The 23500-nt window shown below is 36.2% G+C and overlaps 1 protein-coding gene across 1 annotated transcript in view; it reads left to right on the top strand.

Moving 5' to 3' along the window:
- The first annotated feature begins 16061 nt into the window (after positions 1–16061).
- Positions 16062–23500, top strand: part of PHACTR1 (phosphatase and actin regulator 1) — a 647986-nt gene continuing 640547 nt past the window's right edge. Inside the window, exon 1 of the mRNA XM_044658144.1 lies at positions 16062–16137. Within this exon, the coding sequence (XP_044514079.1) occupies positions 16062–16137 (76 nt within the window). The remainder of the gene's footprint in view (positions 16138–23500) is intronic.

Here is a 23500-nt window from a genome sequence, read left to right as displayed (position 1 = left end):
GGTCTTTATCTCTTCAGTATTCCCCAATTCAGTTTTTAGGGTCCATGGGTACCCCCACTAATGCCATCACCACAGCTGCTGTGCTACAATTCCTGTTTGGTGTATTTTATTTTATTAGTTTCCTGCTTTTCCAAATGAGGGCATAGAAAGGAACCAGATGAAGCCTTTGAAGTCAGCAGAAAACTGAAATCTGAGTGTTAATCTCCATTGTACATCTAGAACCAGAAGGATTTAAAATTTATCCTGTCAAACTCTGTCATTTTACAGATGAGGAAACAGAAGCTCACAGAGGTGAACATGACTTGTTTAAGGTCACTCAGCAAGTTGAAAAATACGCGTTCAAACTCATATAAGATGGTGTCAAGTTAATCTCTTCAAGCTTAGCATTCTTTTCCAAGCACTTAATTACATGTAGAATCTGTATAAAGGGAACCCCCTACCCCAAGCTCATCTTATCTTCCTGTGTGGATTGACAATTGATTCATATACCTCATAACTCTACCATGTATCCCAGAGTGATTCTAGTGTTGGTCAACAATCTCATTAGGAGGGAATGGTATAATTATCCTAAAATGAAAAGTTTAAAACATTTTGGAGAAATTTTAGGAAAAGAAAATCATCAACACCCCAAATCAAGAAAGCAGATCTTTTGGAGAAGGTGCCATAAGGTTGCCTGTGTAAATCACCCACTGCATCAAAAGATCCAGAGTGAACTTTGGGATATAATGAGCTGAACTGAAGGGGGTTGAATATATTTATTCTGAATATAAAATCTTATGTCAAAGGAGAATGTCCCCTAATTGATATTTTGTCAATGCATCTACCAATCAATTTTTTCCCTTCTCTTTTATTTTCCTCTAATCCTCATATTGTTGTAATTCCCCCTTTGTAAAGTGCAATATTTTATATAATCTTCAGAGGTATAAACTGGATATGTGAAATGATTCATTAGGGAGACTAGGCATGCTCATCTCCCAGTAAAATCACAGAGGGGATTGTGTAAAAGGAAACCCCTCCCACCCAGCTCATCCTACCTTGCTGTGTGGCTGGATGTCACATGAATGCTCCAAACAGAGGTCACAGGTGAAGAGCCTTAGAAACATGACCTGGCACTAAAGGTTACAGGTCTAAATCAAGAGAGAGGATAAAAGAGTGGTGCAAGGTGTGCAAGGGTCTCCCTATTCCTTTGAATGGCAGCAGTGGAGGACTATGGCTGAGAGAAGTAGCAATGTGGAGAAACACATGGTCGGAGTTAGATTAGATTAGGTTTTAATCTCTATATATCTGCTTTCTGTATTTCAAATGATTATTAATAAATTCTGTGGAAACTAAGAACATGGAGATGGTCATTTAAATTTAACAGATCCATGGAGTAGTGATGAGAACATTTGACTAAACCTTGGGAAAATTATAGTGAAAATCCCTCTTCAAATACAAGCTAGGCAATATAGTGGTTAGTGAACCTAGCCTAGAGTAAGAAGGATTCATTTTCCTGAGTTCAGTTCTAGTCTAGGAAACATAGTAGCTGTGTGATCCTGGACAAGTCATTTAATCCTATTTTTCTCAGTTTGCTCATCTCTAAAAACAAGCTGGAGAAGGAAATGGCAAACTACTTTAGTATCTTTGCCAAGAAAACTCCAGAAGGATGGTCACAAAGAGTTAGAAAGAACTGAAAAATGACTAAACAACAACAAAATCACATAGTAATGTGATCCAGGTCAAAAGCTATAATAATAGCTACCTAATAATATTGGTGTTAAGACTGAATGAGATGCTACTCCCTGAAGTTTTAAATGAGTAAAGCTTAAAACTGCACTAAAAATTTTAGGGCACTGTATATGAAAACACTGTATATGAAAATAACTTTACAAATCTTAATGTGAATTATTATTCTTATCATCCATCTTCCATAGAGTGCTTGGAAGGGTTTTTTTCTCCCTCTCTACTTCTAACTGCTATAGCCTCCTGGGAATATGATAGAAATGTTCCTGGAGCCTCACTTTCAGCACAGTGGGTATGAATTGGCTCAGTTTTTTTCACATATGGCACCCACATAGTAGTTCCCACTGAGCAGTGTTGTAAGTCAAGGGAACCTCTTCATAGAGGCAAGTCTGGCTTTGGAAAGAATGAGCTCTTCAACTCCACAAATCTAGGAAGCATAAGGCATCTGTCTATGAAGGGGGATGAACTCTCCCGTGAAGTATGATTGTCTCTCCTCTGAGATGGACACTATCTTAGTCATCCTTGAATATTTGGTTTCTTGGATATTGGATTTCAGTCCTTCTTGACCAGCAAAGAGCATTTTCAGAATAGATTCCACAGGTCAGGGTGAGTTTTGTTTTTTTTAGTTGTTTTTTTTTTTTTAAATAATGAAAGGCAAAGGAATGCCAAAGGAGAAGTGGGAGTGGTAAGCACATTATGCTGGGGTAACATAGAGGGATGTCTCATTAGTTGAATGCTTCTGATGGTTGCCATAGGAATAGGACGACTTCAGTCTTAACTGATGGTTCCTCTGATGCTACATGTGTTAAAAAATATTCCAGTAAATTTTGGTACTTGAAGTGACAGAATATTTTTTAAAGTCTGTGCATTATTTTTCTCATGATGTTTAATATAATTTTCTCTCTCCTCTGACATAGAGGAGGTTATGTTAACCAAGAAAATGTCATCTTCAGCTCCCTGCCAAGACTATAGCAACTGTAATGCCAGAAATCTACTTCAATTTGCATCCCCACTGCTGTCCTTGGCTTTAGGTACAGAAATAACCCTCTAGGGTTCTCCAGGGTTTTGAAAAACAGGAGAAAGACCGTATTGAGTCATTCTAGGCAATCATCACAAAATTGCTCTAGAAGAATAAATAAAACAAGTGATTTAAACAGTTTTCAAAGAACAATTGATTTCTTTCTTAAGGCAGTTCATTAAAACAGAGCAAGTTATTTGTCTCCTCTTTTTTTTCTTTCTCATCTCCCTTTTGTCTCATTCTCCTTCTCTTACCTTCCTTTCCTTCCATCCCTATATAATCAGCACTGTGATCTTTTCATCAGTCACTTTGTTCTTTCTTCACCAATTAAAAACTCTGTTAAGAGAGCATCATTACCTTCTTTTGTCTCACACTTTGCATAGACCTAAGCAGAAAGGATTTTTTTATTATTGTCTCTCTGAGATTTTCACCTATAATTGCAAGTGACAAAGAAGTTAAATACATCAGATGCCATCTAACTCAGGGCTCAATCCTCTCAACATTTTGGTGAGTTCAAATTTGCCTGCCTTTACAGAATGAGAGAATCCCTTTGAGGGGTTTTTAGCAACAAGTCTCACAGTGTAAGGGAGTATCTAGTAAGGTATGTTTTCATCTCGCACAAAGGATGGCAGCTCTCAAAGATGAAAGGGGAAGCCATGCTTATAACTATAATAACCCTTGAATTACCTGCCTGACAGAGTTATTTTGAGGTAAGCACTTTGTAAGCTTCAAAGCACTCTATAAATTTGAGTTATCATCTGTCACTATCACCACCATGGTCCAAAGCTCAGCTCAAATTTTCAATCAAGTATTGCAAGGCTTTCTGGGGAAAGTGACTGTAGGAAGAGAATACCAGACCCATTATTTGTAGTGATAGGATGCCAACTTTTTTTTTTCATTTCAGATACTACTCTGGAGATTTAGGAAGCACTTGGGGTATCTTCTGTTACTTATTGTTGCAAACATTAACATTATCATAAATAAAATGGCATTGAGCCATTTGAGATGGAGCAATAACCAACTGGGTATTTATCTGCTTTAGGTTATCTGCATCTAGAATCTGAACTCTGACTATTAAATGATTCTGTTGAAAACTTTATACCAACTTTGCCTCAGAGGGTTTCTCACAGTGAGGACTCTAATATACACAAATTTACCAGTATGTTTAGAACCTAGCTAACTTGGTTATCAAATCCACAACATTTTACCCAGAAACACTTGAACATGAATTCTTATGGTTGAGTGGGACACAAAATAACAATGAGACTTGAATTTTAAATTCTTGGCTCTTCCAGAGAACTAGATCCCTGGGCTAGTTTTTTTCTCATTTGTCTTATGTATATAAATGAGATTTTATCTACAAACTTAGGCAACCTGTCTGATGTATTTCTTTTGAGCACTTTGAGTATCTAAATTAGAAATCATTTGAAGCACATGCTAATAAAAGCTGCAAGAAATGAAGTTTGGTTTAAACAAATGTAGCATCCTTTTGTCCAAATAATCAGGTTTCAAATTCCCTGCCCCGAGGAGATCTCTATTACAGAACTTGCTCTCCTTTCACCTGCAGGCCACTGTTGGATTATATATATATGTATATATGTATATGTATATGTATATGTATATGTATATGTATATGTATATGCATGTATATGTAATTTTTATATATTATATTTTTATATAAATATATTACATGTGTTTTTCAAATAAGCACATACATATTACATATATGTAACAGTGTGCTTGTTTGAAACCATGTACCATGCACATGTATGCATACATGTGTGTGTTTGATATGTTGGTATATATTTGGTCCTTAACTATGATTGCACCCATGTGTGGATACATGTATGTTTTCACATGCATGTAAAACATGTAGAAACACTTTCTATCAATACAGATCAGAAATTCATCTGTAAATTTAGCAACTTTTCTTCTATAATTTATCATTAAAGAAAACAAACAAAAGGAATAAAACATAGTTAATTCATTAGTTAAAGTGATATTTTAGTTGGGAACTTAAGAAACCTAAAGATTCATATTTGCAAATATTTCATGATAAGATGTCACTCTGAGATGCTTCTGATTATAGTAGAGAATAATATCATTTGATATATGATATGATATATGATATGATATATGATAAGTTGTGATAGAATATCATATGCTATATGATGTGATGTAATTTAACATGTGATATGACATAATATGAATTGTATAATTGATTAGATTGTATAATGTTATATGAAGATATAATATTAAATGATATGGCATGTGTGATTAATATGTGATATACAATATGATGCAATAAAATTGAATTAGCCCATTCTAACTTGCCATGTGTTATGATATACATGTTATGATATTGTGTAATATGGTATGATATATTTTATTATTTAATATTTTATGTGATGTGACATATAGTTGATTATATTATATGATATGTGATTTAATATGACATATAGCATATTAGTCATACATGATATAATATGTTGCAATAAATAGTATGATCGTATCAGAACATGACACATGATATAGTATGATGTGATATGAATATGGTATGTTATGATATTATATTATATGGCATAGTATTTATAAGGTACAGTATTATATATTCTCATATAGCATGGTATGGCATAGTATAGCATAATATAGCATAATGTCATATAATATACATGCTATGCTATGTTATGATATAACATAATGACATAATACAATAAAATACCATATGAGTCAATATATTGCATATGTATATTTCTGTTGTATTTATTTAAGAATGATCATGAGCAAATTATTATATCTCAGAACATCAGGCAAATAAATGTCTGAGATTTAAAATTTTAGGGTTCTCTTTAAAAACCATTTACCTATGAAATCATATGTTCTTGCTACATCAACTTACATGCATCTATACAAATGTTTATTTCTATTCTTTATCATGAACAAAAGCAATTGTCAAAAATATGAACATATTGCATTTATATTGTTGTTGTAATGGCCATGTCTAAAAAGGTTTGCCTCATTCTGTCCCTGCAGTCCATCAACTCTCCAACAAGAAGTGGAAAGATGTTTTGTTATCTGTCTGCTAGAGTAGTGATTGACCATTGCATTCAACGAATCAACAAGGGAAGAGAATAACATAAGTAAGTATGTAAAGCATTTATCAGATACTTACAATGCAATAATCATTATATAAACAGTTCCCTCAGTTCCATACATATTTTGGTCAATTATTACCCAACTGATGGGGATATACTTTGTTTCTAGTTCTTTATTATCACAAAAATTGTTGTGTCATGTATTTTTAAGGATTTTGATCTTATCTCTATTTCTTTGATAGTTTTAGTGAATATGCTTACTAGTGATACCCCTGGCTCTGAGGATATACATATTAATTGACTTTGGGCTGTAGAAGCTATTTTCTTTCAGGAAGAGTTTAATTAATACAAATCTCTACTAAAAAGTGCATTAGTATGCATTTCTTCCCATGTCCTTTCATAAGAATATCAATTTCTTTTTTTTGTCCTCTTTTCTAATTTGATCTACCAATATTTTTAATGATTAGGCAGAATCAGAGTACCAACTTTAAAATCTGGTCCCAGAGATGTTATATGATTTCATAAGGTACCCTACCCCTGTCCAAAGGCATTTAAATTCCATAAAGAAGAATAATTAAATATTTAAATTAAATAATTAAATAATAAATGAAATTTATTATGGAAAGATGTCTAAAATAATATTGCATATGTGCATAAGAAAAACACAAAGTTAAGAATGAGTGTACACTTTCTGCACATTGAAATTTAGTATTATCAAAATCTAGATGAAATGAAATAGTTACCAAAAACAATTTGACTTACATTATTTCCATCAGCTAACAAAATACCCCTTGTCCTTTCCCATTCCATTTCCTTATACTTCTTGGAGGGTATGTACAGAATATTCAGGGAAGTCTATTACCTATGATACATAAGACTTTCCCAAGTTCTTTTCAAAGCTACTTTCCTACTTTAATGACCCCCTGACAACTAGCTTTTATTTGTGGTACCAGGAAGAGGCAGCATATGCAATGGTAACACCCTGATGAATTGTGTTGGCAGGCATGCTAAAGCAGGTTGAGGGTAACTGAAAAACTTCAAACCCATTGATGAGTTAGGGAAGTATCTATGCCAGGCACACAAAGACCAGGGACAGATCAGAACAATTTATACCAACAGCCATGAAAGTAGCTAAAGTGGAAAGTGTAGTGCTCAGAGCTTGGTTAGACATCAAAGAAGCTAATTCATCCACTGGTTCCTGAATCATCACTAATACTTTTGTTTTGCCACTGGACTTTAATGACTCTGGAAGAGAGAATGAAACTGGTGACTATGCAACTTTCCCTCACTTAAATATAATTTAGGCTCAAGTCAAAAGACATCATTAGTGGTGTCCTTTTGGTCGTCTTTAAGTATGAAGGAAAACAACCAATTTCTTAGAAAGCAAACCTAAATAGGACCCAATCTATAGCTTCCGTATAATATCTAGCACATATAGGATATTCAGTGATAATAATCTCTTTCTCTTTCTTTTCTCAACATGTCTATTCTGCTGGGTTTTTCCCAAAATCTTCTGAAAAAATAGGAAAATACGATGGAATTTTATTAATTTATCAGTTTTTCTTGGGTGAGTGGAATATAAATTATATAGATACACATTTATGGAAACTTTGAGTAATGTAATTCTCTTTCCTGAAAATACAAAGTTAAATATCATTACTCTTTCCTTGACTGTTTCTGCTTCCATTAAATATATATTTTCCTTTGCTTCCTACTCAGTGATTTGAGAACCATTTGGCTGAGAACTAAACTTTATTTTCTGCATTCAAACACTACTGCCTGGGCTAATGAGACTGAGATGGAATTTAGGGCTAAAATTCTAAAGAATGCCTCAGTGATTGGTAGACATGATCACTTTCCTGAAATTAAAAATGCAACATAGAACAGACATGTAAATTGAATTCATAAATAATCTCATTATTATTAGATAGCAAAGGAATATTTCTAACAATGGTCAGCAAACACCATCAAGGTTTTCATTATGACAATAAAAGACACTTTGTGAATCATTTCCAAGATTCTATTGCTCCTTGCTATCTTGCCAAATATCACCCAGACACTTTCTTAGACAAGTCTATCTATAGTAAAAAATGGATTGGAGAATAAGCATTGGGATGTGGAGTTACAAAGTCATAGAATTTCTGAGTTCAAAGGGACCAAAATAGTCACCTAGTCTAAGCAATACTTGATCAATAATCCTCTTTCCACCATCCTCAACAAGTGGCCATACAAGGAACAGTTAGATAGCTCAGTGAATAGACAATCAGACCCAGAGATGAGAGGTCTTGGGTTCAAATTTAGTCTCAGACACTTCCTAGCTATGTGATTCTAGGCAACTCACTTAACCTCAATTTCCTAGCCCTTACCACTCTTTTGCATTGGAATTAAAAACTTTGTATTGATTCTAAAAAAGAAGGTAAGGATTATTTTTTAAGTAGCATCCAATCTTTGCTTGAAGGAGAATAAATTACACTGAAATTACTCTGATATTCCCATGATACTCTGTGAACTCAGCTATGAGGCACTATCTTCAATGAAACTGGACAGTATTCATCCATGTCTATACATCCTAGTCTCTTCTTATCTATATCCTCTTATAAATAAGTCACAGGGACATCAAGCCATTGAATATCCTGAGGGATTTTAAGCATCTCTTCACATTTAGAAGAAAGCAATGGAGTATATATACTTTACACATCTTTCCCCCAACTAGACCAGCCTATTTAATTGTTCACTTCTCTCCTTTGAATTTTTTATACAATTTCTACGTAATTATTTGTTTGTGCTTTCTTACAGCCTGCTCAACAAACCCTGTGCCCTCTTTATACTTTTTATTTAAATTCACTATACTGTGGCAAGGAATAAAGTAGAAAAACTGATTTTTAAAAGGTAAATTATTAAATGCTCTTGCCTAAAACAGAATTGAATTTCAGCTGAGAGTGAAGCAGAAAATCTCAGAAATAAATATTAAATGACAGCTAATATATGCCCTACATTTTAAATCCTTTATTACTTACTGTAGGTTTTGGTAAATAGGTCTCTTCACTTTTATAGTGGATAAAGTGCTAGTCTGGGAGTCAGGAAGACCTGAGTTAAAATATATCCTCACATACATACTAGGTATATGACTCTGAGACAGCCATTTAATTCCCCTGACCTTTAGTGTTCTCCTCAAAATGGAGGAGAGGCGACTGAATTATGGAGGAAGGGAGTGGAAGTGGTAATGAACCACAATGAGTGTTCCAACTCCCTCATTTATATCTGAGTAAATATGTAGACATTACTGAAAATGGTGGCCAAGGAGTTTGTGTCATCTAGGGGATCCAATTTTCAATAATAGCCAGAAGATATGAGTGATAGAAGAAACAATTAAAGGTGAAGGGATGCCTGTTGCCTATGGAATAGGCATTACAGAGGACACAGAAGGGGTGGGTTTCATTTGATTGGAACTTTGGGGTAGGATGGTTGAAGAGTATGAGGACTGGGGTTCAGAATCACTGGTATTTATATGGTATAACCAGGTGTGAAAATGTTCATCTTTGAGGGGAAAGCACCAGTCTTCTTCCTAAAGGAGAATGGACACAAGTAGAACTGGAAATGAAGGCATGTGATAAGATAAGAAGTCCCTTTCACTACTCCTTTTCCCTTTGAAGCAGGATGTTATGACAGAAACTATACATCTGGAGATAGAAATCCAACTCCTTAACTACTTTCCTCTTGATTTTTTTTTACCTAAAGGAACAAGCACAACAGTAGATAGAAGATCTGAGGTCAATGAAAAGGTTGTTCTTTGCATCAGAAGTTCTCCAAATCCCAAATGAGAGATCAAGATAACAGCAAGAGAGAGAAGTTGCTTTGCCGTTGACTTACATCAGTGATTCCCAAAGTGGGTGCCACCTCCCCCTGGTGAGTACTGCAGCCATCTAGGAGGGCAATGATGGCCACAGGTGCATTTATCTTTCCTATTAATTGCTATTAAAATTTTTAAAAATTAATTTCCATGGGGCTAAGTAATATTTTTTATGGAAAGGAGGCAGTAGGCCAAAAAAATTTGGGAGCCACTGACTTAGATGGAAGTTCCTCCAGTGGCCTCTAACAGCCTTCCTTCAGGAGATAAATACAACAAGAGATAGAAAGCTCTAAAACAGAGAAAGTTTTCATTCCTTTTCTCACCTGAGGCTGTAGATCAGCTGGGTACAGAAGAGAAGTCAAAGACCTTAGACAGGGGGAAGTCCCTCAGGGCCTTGTTGGAAGTGGCCCATCTCCCATGATGCCTTACCTCTATAAAGGTGAAAAGTAATGGTTGGCTAAAATATATAAATATTATAAAAAATAGAGGTGGTTGCCAATTCAAAGTATTGTTGCTCAAAGTCAAAATGACTTTAATAGCTTTTATTTACAAAAAAGTTGGAAAGAGTGAAAGCAGAGTGATACAAAAAGGTAGAGAAGACATTAACCTATCTAACTAAATATTACTCTGGTGCTTGACTTAGTCATGACTTCTCAAAATTCAAATGGAATTAAACTCTCTCCAGAAGACAGGAAGGAAAGCCAGCTATCCACTCACCAGAGTTCCCTCCAAGAGGCAGGTCAAGACAATGGCCCAAGCTTATGGTGATTCTTGAGGCTGACTTTCTTCCTTGAGCCAACCTTTTTCTTGAAGCTGACTTCCCTCTTGAAGTCCAACTCCTTCTTAAAGCAGACTTTCTTCTTGAAGTCCACTTCCTTCTCTAGCCCCAGAAATTCAGGGCTTTTTATAGTGGGTTCTTGTCTCTCCCTTTTCACAGGAGCCAATCACAGCTTCCAAATTGTCTAGCACTACCCAAGGAGCAGTATTTGTGGGAACCAGTTCTCATCTTCTGGAGGGATGAATACTCATCAAAAGGGTTCACAGATTCCTGGCTGATTGAGTTTCTGAGGGTGTGAATCTAAGTAGTTTGCAAGCTCCTTCATCTAGTTCAAGCTTTTGTTGATTCAGTCAAAAAGTAGACAAAGGAGAGTTAATTCTATCTTCACAATCTAGTGAGGTACTAAGTAGGGATACTTAAGTTATTGTTAACCAAAGTGTTAGCTCCAACTAGGCAAAGAAAATAAGGGATTCCCTTTCACAAGTGTAAACTCAAAGAGAACAAGAATTCCCTTTTACACTTCAGGAAACAAACAGTGTGTATGGTCAGAGGAAAATCTGGTTCTTCTTCTCATCTGAAGCTGTAGATCAGGTCTAGACAATCAATAAAAACAATAAAGCAGTTCCTGATTTGTTCCATTTGCCCATTTTGGAGGTATAAGTGCTCACATTGAAAATTTAACAATTAGCTTTCATGGAGCAGTTAATTCTGGCTCTAGCATACATCTATATATGTTGTTCAGTAGAGCTTTAGTCATGTTCAAACTCTTTGTGACCCTATTTGAGGTTTTATTGGCAAAGATAGTAGAGTAGTTCTTTTTTTATTTCCCTCTCCAGCTCATTTTACAGATGAAGAAATTGAGGCAGAAATTATTGTGACTTGCCCAGGGTAGTGTCTGAGACCAGATTTGAATTCAGGAGGGTGAGGCTTTCTGAATCCAGATCTGGCACTCTATCCATTGTACCAACTAGCTTCCCTGCCTATGTTTCTATATCTTTATTTATATCTAATAAAATTATATCTATTGCCCCAGTGTACCCCATTTATAAATTTTTGCACATTACATATGTTCATATATATATATATACATATATATATATATATATAAATGATATATGTGTAAATCCTTTTAGTATAGACTCCTACAGAAGAGAACTAGATTAATTTTTTAAATGAATGATGTGGAGAAGTTTATACCTAAGCTAATAGCTTCTACATGAACACCATTTTCATGCTTTAAAGTAGTTATTTAATATACTCATACATTTAGTATTTTCTATGTTTTAGTCCTATTTCTAGACAATGAAATACAAAATACACCCTAATATCCCTTAACTTTGGTTATAATAAAGGAGTTAATAATCAGACATTTATATTGAACAATGATGTAGTTTCACTCTTGCAGCTTGTTTGATATTTCCTATTATCAGTGCCCATTACTATACCCAAAAGGCAAAAGATAATCTGACAGACACCAAATATTTAATGCCAAAACAAATGAGTGTGCTATTGGACAAAGGGAGGACAAAGGGAGAAAAAATAGAGCTTTTTCCCATGGAGATTAGAGGGCATTTTGTGAGGAATTCAATGTAATTCAAATTATATTCAAAATGCTATTTGAAATTATTTAAAAGAACATGATAGGCATGGTGATACAGACCTGTGATCCTAGAGAGACTGAGGCAGGTAGATCTCTTGGGCTCAGGAGATCTGAGCTGCAAAGAACTAAGCTAATAGTTTGTCCATGTTAAATTTGGCATTAATATGGTAAGCCCCAGCATCAATAGGCTGACTAAGTAGGAGCAAATCAGCAGGTCAAAAAGAGAAACCTCTCATGCTGTTTAATGAATCATTCTCCTGATTAACTCCTGTACTTTCTGTGTAGATATGGAAGGAAGGAAGGAAGGAAGGAAGGAAGGAAGGAAGGAAGGAAGGAAGGAAGGAAGGAAGGAAGGAAGGAAGGAAGGGAGGGAGGGAGGGAGGGAGGGAGGGAGAGAGGGAGAGAGGGAAGGAGGGAGGGAGGGAGGGAGAGGCAAAACTTTCACCTATCATAAGAAAACTGCATCTATATCACATTGATTTTTGCGTATGAGAGCCTTCCTAATCAAAGTACATCTATATGGCTGCCTGCTTTTGTTATAATGTCTTTTCCTTAGATTTGGGTAAACAGTATTTACTTTGTGTACCTAACCAGCTCTCCTATTCACGTCCCCTATCACAAACATTGCCCTCTCTTCAATCTCTCTGGGAATAAGCTCTATTTTTCTATTGTCCATTTGTCCTCCTTTTATCCAATTAGCATATTCATTTGTATTCATATTAATATTTGCTGTTTGTCAGCAGCTCTGGATTGCCTCCCAACACACACACACACACACACACGCACACTCACGCACGCACACACACAAACCAGTTTTTCTCTTCCTCTCTTTCCTCTCTCCCATGAGTCACTACAATCTCAGTTAGATTCACAATAGAGAGTTCAGAACCTGTCGCCCACACCTTACTGTAAGCTAAAGAAACCAGCCAACAGCTCTCTCCTCTTATAAATGTCAAGTACTTAGTATGTCTCAATTTTTGGCTGGGAATAGTCCTTGGACCCTTAAACAATACTTGAGCACTGAGTCCATATCTGGTCTATGCCACAAGGGGGCTTGTGATTGGCAGGTTTAGTTTTATCTCAATAGTGATCAGCCTGGTACATAATTCATTCTGATTGGCTAGGGTTGGTCAGAAACTCACCCAGCCAGGGATTTGTCTCAAGGAGGGGCAGAAAGCCACAGGTAAGTGGTACACTTGCCATTGCTTACGTTAGTAATGCCACTATTCTTGGAGAGGTTCCTAAAATGTAGCTTTTCTTAAAAATCAAGCTACATATACTTTCCCTTGAAACCAGATTCAGTAGGCAAAGGAAAGGTAAATCAATTTATAAAAAATCTCCTTGGGCATATGTAATAAAAAGGGCTTTAAAAACCGAAGAGGAGGGTAGAATTTTACAGTGGAGAAAGCAGTAAATTTGTTTTCAAATGATGTGGTTTTGAGTTTTGCCTCTGTGGATGATTACATAGAATGCTAGGCTTCCCCCTCCTCCTATTCTTAGCTCTCTGGCATCTCCTTAAAGTTATTTTTTTTTTCAGCTTTGGTCAGAAGGATGATTAAATGGTCATTAGGAAATGATTTGCAGTAGAACTATGGCCAAGCAAGGAAAAAAAGAAAGAAAAGGGCATGACATGAAATAGGGACATGTGCTTTGTACCTCTCTTTTGGAAGTAACTAGCATTTATAATTACTCACCTTATTTTGCAGCTCAGAAAGAAAGTGGCATTGCATAAAGCCACACCGACATCCGTTGTGATTAGAAAGTGCTCCACACCTTGGAGAAGAGTGGAGACATAAGAATAATTTTAAATGCAAATTAAACTGAGGGGGTAGCAGAGAGAATATATAAAAGACAGTAAAACAAAACCTTTCCATTTTCCCAAATTAGCAGTCTAATGTGTTCAAAAAAAGCAGTTCAGCTTAGATCTTTACTTAAAGGTTGCATTTCATCATAATATAAAATAGGCAAATCCATCATTTTTTCTTTACTCAGTGCTCTTGGATCACATTTGAAGGGAAAATTAGAAACTGTTCATTTTGGCTGGCAGTATCCGGTATAGTACACAGCTCTCTCTGTTCTGTGGATTGCAGCGTGATGGAAAGGGGTCCATAACTGCTGGTGAGTACCACCTAACTTTAAGACTCCTTCCCTTTCTCTTGTCCTGTGCCTTTTCTTTGCAGGGAGAAATCATTTAGGAAATCTTTGTTGCATTTTCTCTTTCGAATGACTGAGAACCATCCAGCAGCTTTTTAAAGCTCTTATACAATGAGTGATCTGCAGAGGGGAAGAAAATCCTATGGCTGTATGAGATGCTGATGGTTAATCTGTATATTAATGATAACAAGGGAATGTTTAATGTATTTGAGTTCAAATAGTCTTTTGAAAGATAAAAACAGGTGGTCACTGAACCATTTCTTGATGGGCTTTCCATTATGTTTGCTGTGAAACCATTCCACATTCTTTGGGTTGTAATTGCAAGTTATACAAGGGGCTTAAAGCAATAAAAGTAAATTATTAGATGCAATAAAATCCTTTTGTTAACCATAAAGATGCTTCTCAGTCCTAGTTTACAATGTGGAGATAGAATTAAAAATGGATTTATTTGATGACTGGCTATAGATTTTATTTCATTTTATTTTTCTGGACAAAGTTTTAAACAGTAAAAAAGATGATTTCTCCTGGTAACATCAGCTGTGAAGAGGCAGATGTTAGCATCACTTTCTGTTGCTAAGGTAACATTGACTGGTCATTTTTTTCTGATAAGGGAAGTCCAGTTGGAAACATGACATGCATTATTCTGAATAGTTCTAATCATACAATCAACATTTTTTTACTTACAATGGGGATATGTAGTGTCATCAAAGAAGTCCTGGCTTGGAACTACTTTAGCTATCTCTGCTGGTTGGCCTGGAGCTAGTTCTTGGTCTTGGACAAAACAGAGAAGCTACATTGGGGTAGGTAATAAAGCAAAAGTTGCAGTTCAGGGGGGGATTTTCAAAGTTCTCTCTCATTAGAATCAGTTTCCTACATTAAAATTTTCCCTGTTCCTGGGGGAGAAAAACCAATTGGATAGTGTTTCTAAGTGTGGTCTTAATGACTGTGCCCTATTAATTCCTTTGAAAAAGATACTGTTGAAATTAGGATTCTTTATTCATGCAAAACAGCAAAGAAACATCTAAGCCTGCTTAAAAGGGAAAGCCAATGGGTGATTGTTTCTTAATGAAGTTTATAAACTGGTGACAGGCTAGCTTTCAATAACAGGTAGCTTAAGTGTGGCTGCTAAAATAGGAAGCTAATGGTTTCTGATGAGCAAATCCCAAATAGTTCTTTAAAGGCAAAATGCTGTTTGGCTCAGTTCCGTGACTAACCTCAGATGTTGGAGGGAATGTCAGGAAGGGAAGACATTCCCAGCACTCCTCTAAGGAATATGTCACACTATGTGTCATAAAGGCAATGTTGTCTTTAAAAGAAGTCTCTTACTCACAAGTAAGGCACATTAGCTGCTCCAGGGGAATGCTCACACTGCCTGCTTGTCTCAGTTGACATTCAGTGATAAGAACAGCTGGCATTCTTTTAATGATGCTGATTATCAAATGGTCCTTTAAAAAACTCAATAGTTGATGAATTTCTAGTCCTTCTCCAAGCACTCTATATGGCAAGGAAGAACTGGTAGGTTGTCTTTCTTTCTTTGGCTCAATCATTGTCATTGTTGTTGTTACCAGATTGTAACATATTCATATGGTTGTTGGTTCATTCTTTAAAATCCAAATAGGAAAAGAAAATTAGTTTATAGTACATGCTTTGGAAAAAAGGATTTGTTGAGAAAATACAGGATATCTAAACATTGCATGCTTATTCTCGACAGTGGTGATTGTTGCTTTTATCTTCCTTTTTTAAAATATGCTTTATTTCCTAAACTTAATGTTTTTCCTTCTCTAGGAACTGAGCTGAATTTTCACCCTTGAAAGTAAAGGATAAGCACATTTGTAACATCAAGGATGGATTACCCAAAGATGGATTATTTTCTGGATGTTGAATCTGCTCACAGACTGTTCTACAGTCAAGGAGCTCAAGGTAAAAATAAGGGGGAAAGGCAGGAAAATCCTGATACTTTTGCCCAGGATCACTGGTGCTAATGGTATAGTCAAAGCTCTACCACTTTGAAGGGTTTCAGAAGTCCAAATATAGTTATTTAATTAAAGACTGTTAACTCCTATTCCATTAATTCCCAAAGAATCACTAAGATGATAGGAGAAGCAGAAAGCTCTGACTTGTACAATCTCTGAGAAAATAACCTTTTCCTGGTAAGATCCCAAATGGAAGACCCCTCCAAAAAAAACAACTACTGTTGATATTATTATTCATGGGCTCCTTGTTCAGACTAAATGAGAAGGTTTTAGTAATAAGTGCCAACTAAATCTAGAAAGAAACAAGCCAGTTACATTGCATAGACCTAGGGAATAAAAATTCTTGGCTGGATAGGAGTTACTGAGAACCAAAAGATTGAGTTCATATTCCTGCCTTTATTGTTCTTGGATAAGTTATTACTCCTTTAGTGAATTAATAATGCATTCCAAGTAAGGAATAAAGAATATAACTCTCTCGTTAAAAGGGCAATTAGAAATATACAGGGAAGGAACACTGGCTCAGGAGTCAGAGGACCTGGATTCAAATTTTGCTTCTCATACATAATCTATGTGGCCTTGAGTAATTTTTCGAACCTTTCTAAAACTGACTTTCCTCAGTTATAAGATGAAGGGATTGGTCTAGACAGTTTCCAAGATCCATTTTATGTGCAGATCAATGATCCTGTGCTCTAGGAATCTGCCTGCTGACATGCCAAATGAAAAGAATATGATTGTCACCAAATAGAGCATAGTAATTATGTCTACCTCAGAAGAAATTAGGGCATTTTTATCAAAACTCCAAAACCATATTTCATAATCTTTATCTTTCAGGGAACACTGGCATTGCTCTGACAAAATGTTTAGATGTCTAAAAGGCAGACTTTGGAAGAGGGAGTAGGGCATTATCATCTATAACTTAAAGATGGGATTAAAAGTAATGTCCCTCTCCTAAATCCCAGGCTAGAATCATTTTATAGCTATGTAATCTCTCTGAACCAAGAGATGTAGGAGACTATCTAACTTCTAGTTTCCCCACTCACAAAATAAGGGAATTGGATTTGACGGCCTTTCAAGTCTTTTCCTTTCTCCAAATCTATGATTCTATGACCTGGAAAGTTTTTAAGTATGAGAACAGAGACAAATTGCATTTCCAGTACCTAAGGACTAGCCTAGCAAAGCTCAAAGAAATATTTCATTAGATGGTTACCCATCATTTTGATCACAGTATTTTCACAGGGCCAAGAAGGTCAAGATTTGAATTCTGTCTCAGCCATTGTATGACCTTGAGTGATTCCTTTCTTCTTTGAGGACCTCAGATTTCTCATTTGACAAATGAGAGTATTGAACTAAATTGTATGTAAAGAAAGTCTCTTCCAGGCTATATCTATGAGATTCTCATCCTAAATAGAACACCATTGTCACAATGGAGCAAAGGAAGAGTCCTTCCAATTCTTAGTCCTATTTTGTCTTTGACTTCCATTCCTCCCAATATCTCTTGAACCTACCTAAATTTTGGAGTCCCCTTCCAAACCTTTCAATGGCTCTCCTTAATTGTGGATAGCATTGGGAAAAAGGATTTCCAAATTCTCAAGTTAATCTGATTAGTCCCTAGAGTGTTTGTTTTTCTGATCTTTCTGTTATACTGTTAATTATCTAATTTTTCTCTCTTTGTATTGTATAGCATCATCCCTCTCAGCCTCTATTCTCAGTCAAATAAATTCTATTAAAATAGAAATGATTTCATGGATGTGATGATGAGGGAGTAGTGTTGGGATTAGGTCTTCTCTCTGTACTACCATCATCTTCATCTGTGTATCTGTCTTCCCTGGGGCTGGGTAAGAGTAGTATAAAGGGAAAAAACCCTTAGAGGTGCATCCTCTGTCTGTACATTGTTCCATCTAGTTCAGTCCAGTTAAATGAGAGAGCTCTACTGTGCTTAGCAGCAGCAGGAAATAGAGAAATGCTGTTGCTGGAGGGCCACATGAGATCAGCAGTCGCTTTTTAATGATCCCCTTTTCCAATTCAATCTGGCAGTGGGGAATGTTAAATCTTTTTAGAAGTTTGATGGCCCCCAGGAAGGTTGAGTGAGTCTCTGAAGAAATGCGTAGGAATTGCCCTTAAGAGAAGTGATGGTGATAAGATGTGCTACCCATCAGTGATCATGGTTTTGTTTACCAGATCTAGACATCATAATAGATGGCATGCATATGGCACTTTGAGATTTGTCAAGAAGTCTCTCTATATTATCTTAGTTTTGCCCCATGATAATCCAATGAGGAGAGTGCTAGAGGTATAATTAATAACTCCCTTTTTACAGATGAGGAAACTGAGATTTGAGGGCATTAGGACTTGCCTAAACTCACATATCCTAGGATCAGAGACATAATTATTTCTAGGATTTTTTGCCTGATTCAAATTCCAAATCCAACCACTACTTATTATATAGTTCTTTAAGATTTATAAAACACTTTAAAAATATTATCTCATCCTCATAACAATCATGGGAGGTAGGTGCTATTATTCTTCTTTTACAGATGAAGAAATTGAGATATAGATCAAGTGACTTGTCCAGGGTCATAAAGTTAACATGTATTGTTGGAAGCTGTATTTGAACTTATCTTTCTGACTCCAAGACAAATTCTCTCTCTCACTCTCTCTCTTCCTCTTTCATACACACACACACACACACACACACACACACACACACACACACACACACATATATATATATATATATATATATATAAAACACATGTGTGTGTATACATTAGAGCTACAATATATGATGGATATGTATGGAAATAAGATAGTTACTATATGGAATTAGTGTTAATGGGAAGCATGAGTTGACTTGAGCACAACTAAATAAGAATTAGAAGACTGAAGTATCCTAAAAGGTATAATCAATTAGATATATGAACAGGAAAATCAGTGGTTGAGTCCAACTGAAGGATAGTCTGAGTGCTTCATCAATATATGTGAAACATTAAGAGAAGTAATGAGACCCTCTACATGTTAGGTGACAGTAGCATGTGGGTAAGTTAACAGCAACAGACAGCCTATGAGCTTTAATTCAGTGCTAACTATGTACCAGGTACTCAGCTAAGCAATGGTGAAATAAATACAAGCAAAAAGAAAAACAGTTCTTGATTTCAAAAAGCTTAAATTCTTATAGGGGAGACAAAATAAAACATAAAAGAAGCTGGAAAATTAGAGGGATGGGGAAGAAGAGACGGTATGAGGTGGGTAGGGTAGTTATGTAGACATCCAGAGAAATTCATTCAGATGGGAAATGAGATGATTGACCTGGGCACCTTCCTTTAAGGAGGGTCCAAGAGAACTATTCCATCCTCCTTTCAGATGAAGGGAAATCAGGGGCAGCAAGTACTTCTGAGGTTCAAGAGATAGAATGAATCACAAGTATATTTTGGATGCCTTACTCTGGATTGAGGGAGTACATATGAAAATAATTTTTATTATAGGTCATTAGAATATCTAGGTAGGGGGCAGCTGGGTAGGTCAGTGGATTGAGAGTCAGGCCTAGAGATGGGAGGTCCTAGGTTCAAATCTGGCCTCAGACACTTCCTAGTTGTGTGACCCTGGGCAAGTCACTTGACCCCCATTGCCCACCCTTACCACTCTTCCACCTAAGAGCCAATACACAGAAGTTAAGGGTTAAAAAAATAACATTAAAAAAAGAATATCTAGGTGCATTGTTGTTGTTGTTTTGGTGGGGTGCTAATTTCTCTTTCTTTGTTGTTCTATTGTCCATTTAATTTGTTTGTGCTTATTGTTTCCCAGCAGGTTACTTTGGTGAGGTGTGTCAGATCATTTTTGAAATTAAATTTTCATCACTATTTGCATGGTTCCCAACAAATCATTGACCCACTCTTCTCTCACTGCAAAATATATTTATCTCTCTGCAAATTTATCTGGGAAATATAATTCTACCTTTGATTTATATAGGGCAAATTCACTAACTAACCTACCATCCTATCCTTCTACTTAATGTTTTAGATTTCTAATCTCTCACACCCAGTTTTTGTAATTCCATCTTTAATAAAATGGAGTGTTCAATATGATGGAGAAAAGAGGAGGGAGATGATGACAAATAATGACAAGACTAGCCAATCAGTTAATAATATACAGGGTAATGCCAGGGCTCCCTGCTGTGCCAACAGAATGCTTTGTGCCATGCACATTATTGTTGGGCTAAAGCTCCAGTGCCTAACAATTTACCCAAACAAAACCTTTTATGGAACTCTAGTTCTTTGGCCCCAGCAAGCATCTGTTTTTCTATTTCCAATGATTCAGGATTCATAAGTAGAAAACAAAAAATGAGAGAAGAGAAATACAATGAAATACTTCCAATCAATTAATAAACACCTACTCTCTCATAAGGCATCCAAGAAATAGTGGATTAAAATTTCACCCACACAACAATCATCAGCCATAACCCAATTAGCATAAACAATTCACAGGTGCTCAGGAGAGAATTCCCACTCATCATTTGCACAAACAAATCTGCTTTCTGGAAAAAAAAACACTTTTCAGTGACACCCTCTATATGAGAATTGGCAGGGCCATGTGTGGAAGAGCCTAACACCTTAAGGACAGCTCACTCTTTTTAAGATTTTTTTAAATAGACAATTTTAAACACATCATTATAAAGCTTATATTTATAGAGATAATATCCTTACTTTGAGGTAACTCTGTGAAGTAGGTTATAAAGATTTTATTTCCTTTTTGAAAATATTGTTTTCATATAATATACATTTCTGAATATATCTTCCTCATGCCCTCCAAATATATCTACATGGTGTTTTTATTTCATTGTAAGCTCTAATTTTGCAGGAATTATTAAAATCATCTTTTCTCAGGATGAGAAAATAGAAGGGTTGCTACTTTAAATTTTATTCCTTCAAGAGTATCCCTTTCTTACTATTAGAATATAAGCTCCTTGAAGACTGGGATTGTTTCATCTTTGTCTTTGTATTCCTATCACCAAAAACATTTCTGGCATTCAATAAGTATTTGCTGATATCTACTAAGCTGAAAATTCACATATCCTCACTTATTTTTGATGCTCTCAGATTTAATTTATAAATTATATTTTGGTCAATTCAGCAAATGTGGATTGAGAACTTATGTGTATGGAGTACAGTCCTTTAATTTTTTAAAGTTAGTGCTTTCTTAGATGATGGGATCTTTGCCTCACTCCTGTGGTGGCTTAGGGTTCTGAGTGTGGGGCATTAATTGGTTTTAGGGGAAATGGTAAGAATTAAGGAAGGGGTGAACATAATTTGATTTAAGGAATGCATATCATACAGGAATGCTTGTCAAAAGCTTAAATTCACCTTCCGAATACATTGAGGCCCTATTTGAGAGTTTAAAACATATCTTAATAAATAGGGGAAAGTATCAATCATCTTGGTAATTAATAAAGAGGAAGCATGGAAGGGCTTTTTTTGTCCTTGTCATTAATATTCTTCCCATCTTTCAATAAACACAATATATCTATCATGCATTACTAATAATCATTCTCTGCATTTCATCCCCCTCCAGTAATATCTACATTCCTTCATTTTGTCTTGGTCTCTCTATCACCTAGCACAGTGCCTTGTTTAATAATAAATGAGAGCCAGTAATAACCAATGTTGGGGATGGAGGGGAGAGACAGAGAATCTATGAGGTGAGATGCTCTTCTACCTCTCCCCTCCTGCCATATATACACTCTGTGACTTTAAGGGGGTGTCACCCTGAAACTGGGTGATTGGGATGGTCGTGCCACCCCACAGGAGTTGGGGGCAAGGGTTCCCTGTAAGATGATGTATGAGGTACCCCAATCAGATTCTGAATGAGGGTGGGGTTCATGCAAGCCTCCCCCAATGTCAGTCAACTTCACAGCGGATGGTCTGGCTCCAAGATGGAGGCAGCTAGACCAAGCTGTGATTCCCCTCCCCCCGATGTCTCTCAGACACTCTGGAATGTCACAATTTAGGGATTGGGGAAAGGGGTGAAGGGCAGAGGGATCTGGGGTGCCCTCTTCTCTATTTCTATGGGGTCCATCACTCAGGTGGGAACCTTTGGGGTTCCCACTCCCAAGATTCTTCCCTCACCTCTTCTCCTTCTCTTTCTCTTTCTATCCTTTCTATAATTATAAGTTAGACCAAAAAGGGTTTCTCAGCAAGGTTTGGTAATGGGGGGAGGAGACTTAAGAGATTGCCCCCAAAATGGAGTCCAAAAACTTAGCTTACTCTATGGTTAAAATCTTGCTAGGTGATGAGCTATTGGGATGCCTTTGACCAGGGAATCAGAGTTTCAATGTCCAAAGAAAGATCCTCAGGAAGCCCTCAAAACTGGATCGGAGCTGGGTTGTTCTCCTCCCTCCTCAGTCCTCCACCAGAAGAACTTCCTTCCCCTCCTTCCTCTTCCAGAGAATTTCCCAGAATCCTCTCTGGCCTTAACCATCACCAACTGTCACCAATTGTCAGCCACTCCTTCTCTGGCTCCTTTTGTCCCATCTCCCTTGCACAGGTCCCATCCTTACACTTGCATATAATAGATACTTTGTCCAAGGGAAGAGGTATAGTGTGTGTCTAGAACAATGGATTTAGAGTTTAGACTCAGTTCAAATTCTAACATTTATTCACCATTTTTCTTTTGACAAGTTACTTGAGCTATCTTCATCCTATTTTTTCCCATTTTGGAGTCATATGATTTCTATTATGTTTGCCTTTTTATACTTTTCTTGAGCTTTGTGTTTTAATGCCAAAGTTTCTATTCACTTTTGATCTTTTCATTATGAATAATTTCAAATTCTCTATTTTATTTAATATCCACTTTTACCCTGAAAGATAATACTCCATTTTTGCTCAATAGATTATCCTTGGTTGTAATTCTAGCTACTTTGCCTTTTGAATATCTTTCCAAAGTTCTCAAATATTTTGGGTGGAATCTGCTAAATTTTATGTGATCCTAACTGTGATTCCACAATATTTTAAAGGTTCATTTCTGGATGCTTGCCATGTTTTTTTCTCCTTGACCTTGGAACTCTAGAATTTGGCTATAATAGTCCTGACAGATTTCATTTTGGTATCTCTTTCAGGAAGTAATCTGGGGATTCTAATTTTTAATTCTAATTTTAAGAAATGATTTCTTTCAGTGAGCTTTTGTACCTCTTTTTCCTTTTGGCCAATTCTAATTTTTTTTAAACTTTTTCATTCTTTCTTAGAATTGGTACTAAGTATCCATTCCAAAGCAGAAGAGCAGTGCTAAGCAACTGGAGCTAAGTGACTTGTCTAAGGTCA

The sequence above is a fragment of the Gracilinanus agilis genome, chromosome 1 (assembly GCF_016433145.1).
Source record: "Gracilinanus agilis isolate LMUSP501 chromosome 1, AgileGrace, whole genome shotgun sequence".
Taxonomy (NCBI): domain Eukaryota; kingdom Metazoa; phylum Chordata; class Mammalia; order Didelphimorphia; family Didelphidae; genus Gracilinanus; species Gracilinanus agilis.
The sequence above is the reverse complement of the archived record's forward strand: the minus strand, read 5'-3'. Positions and strand labels throughout refer to the sequence as shown.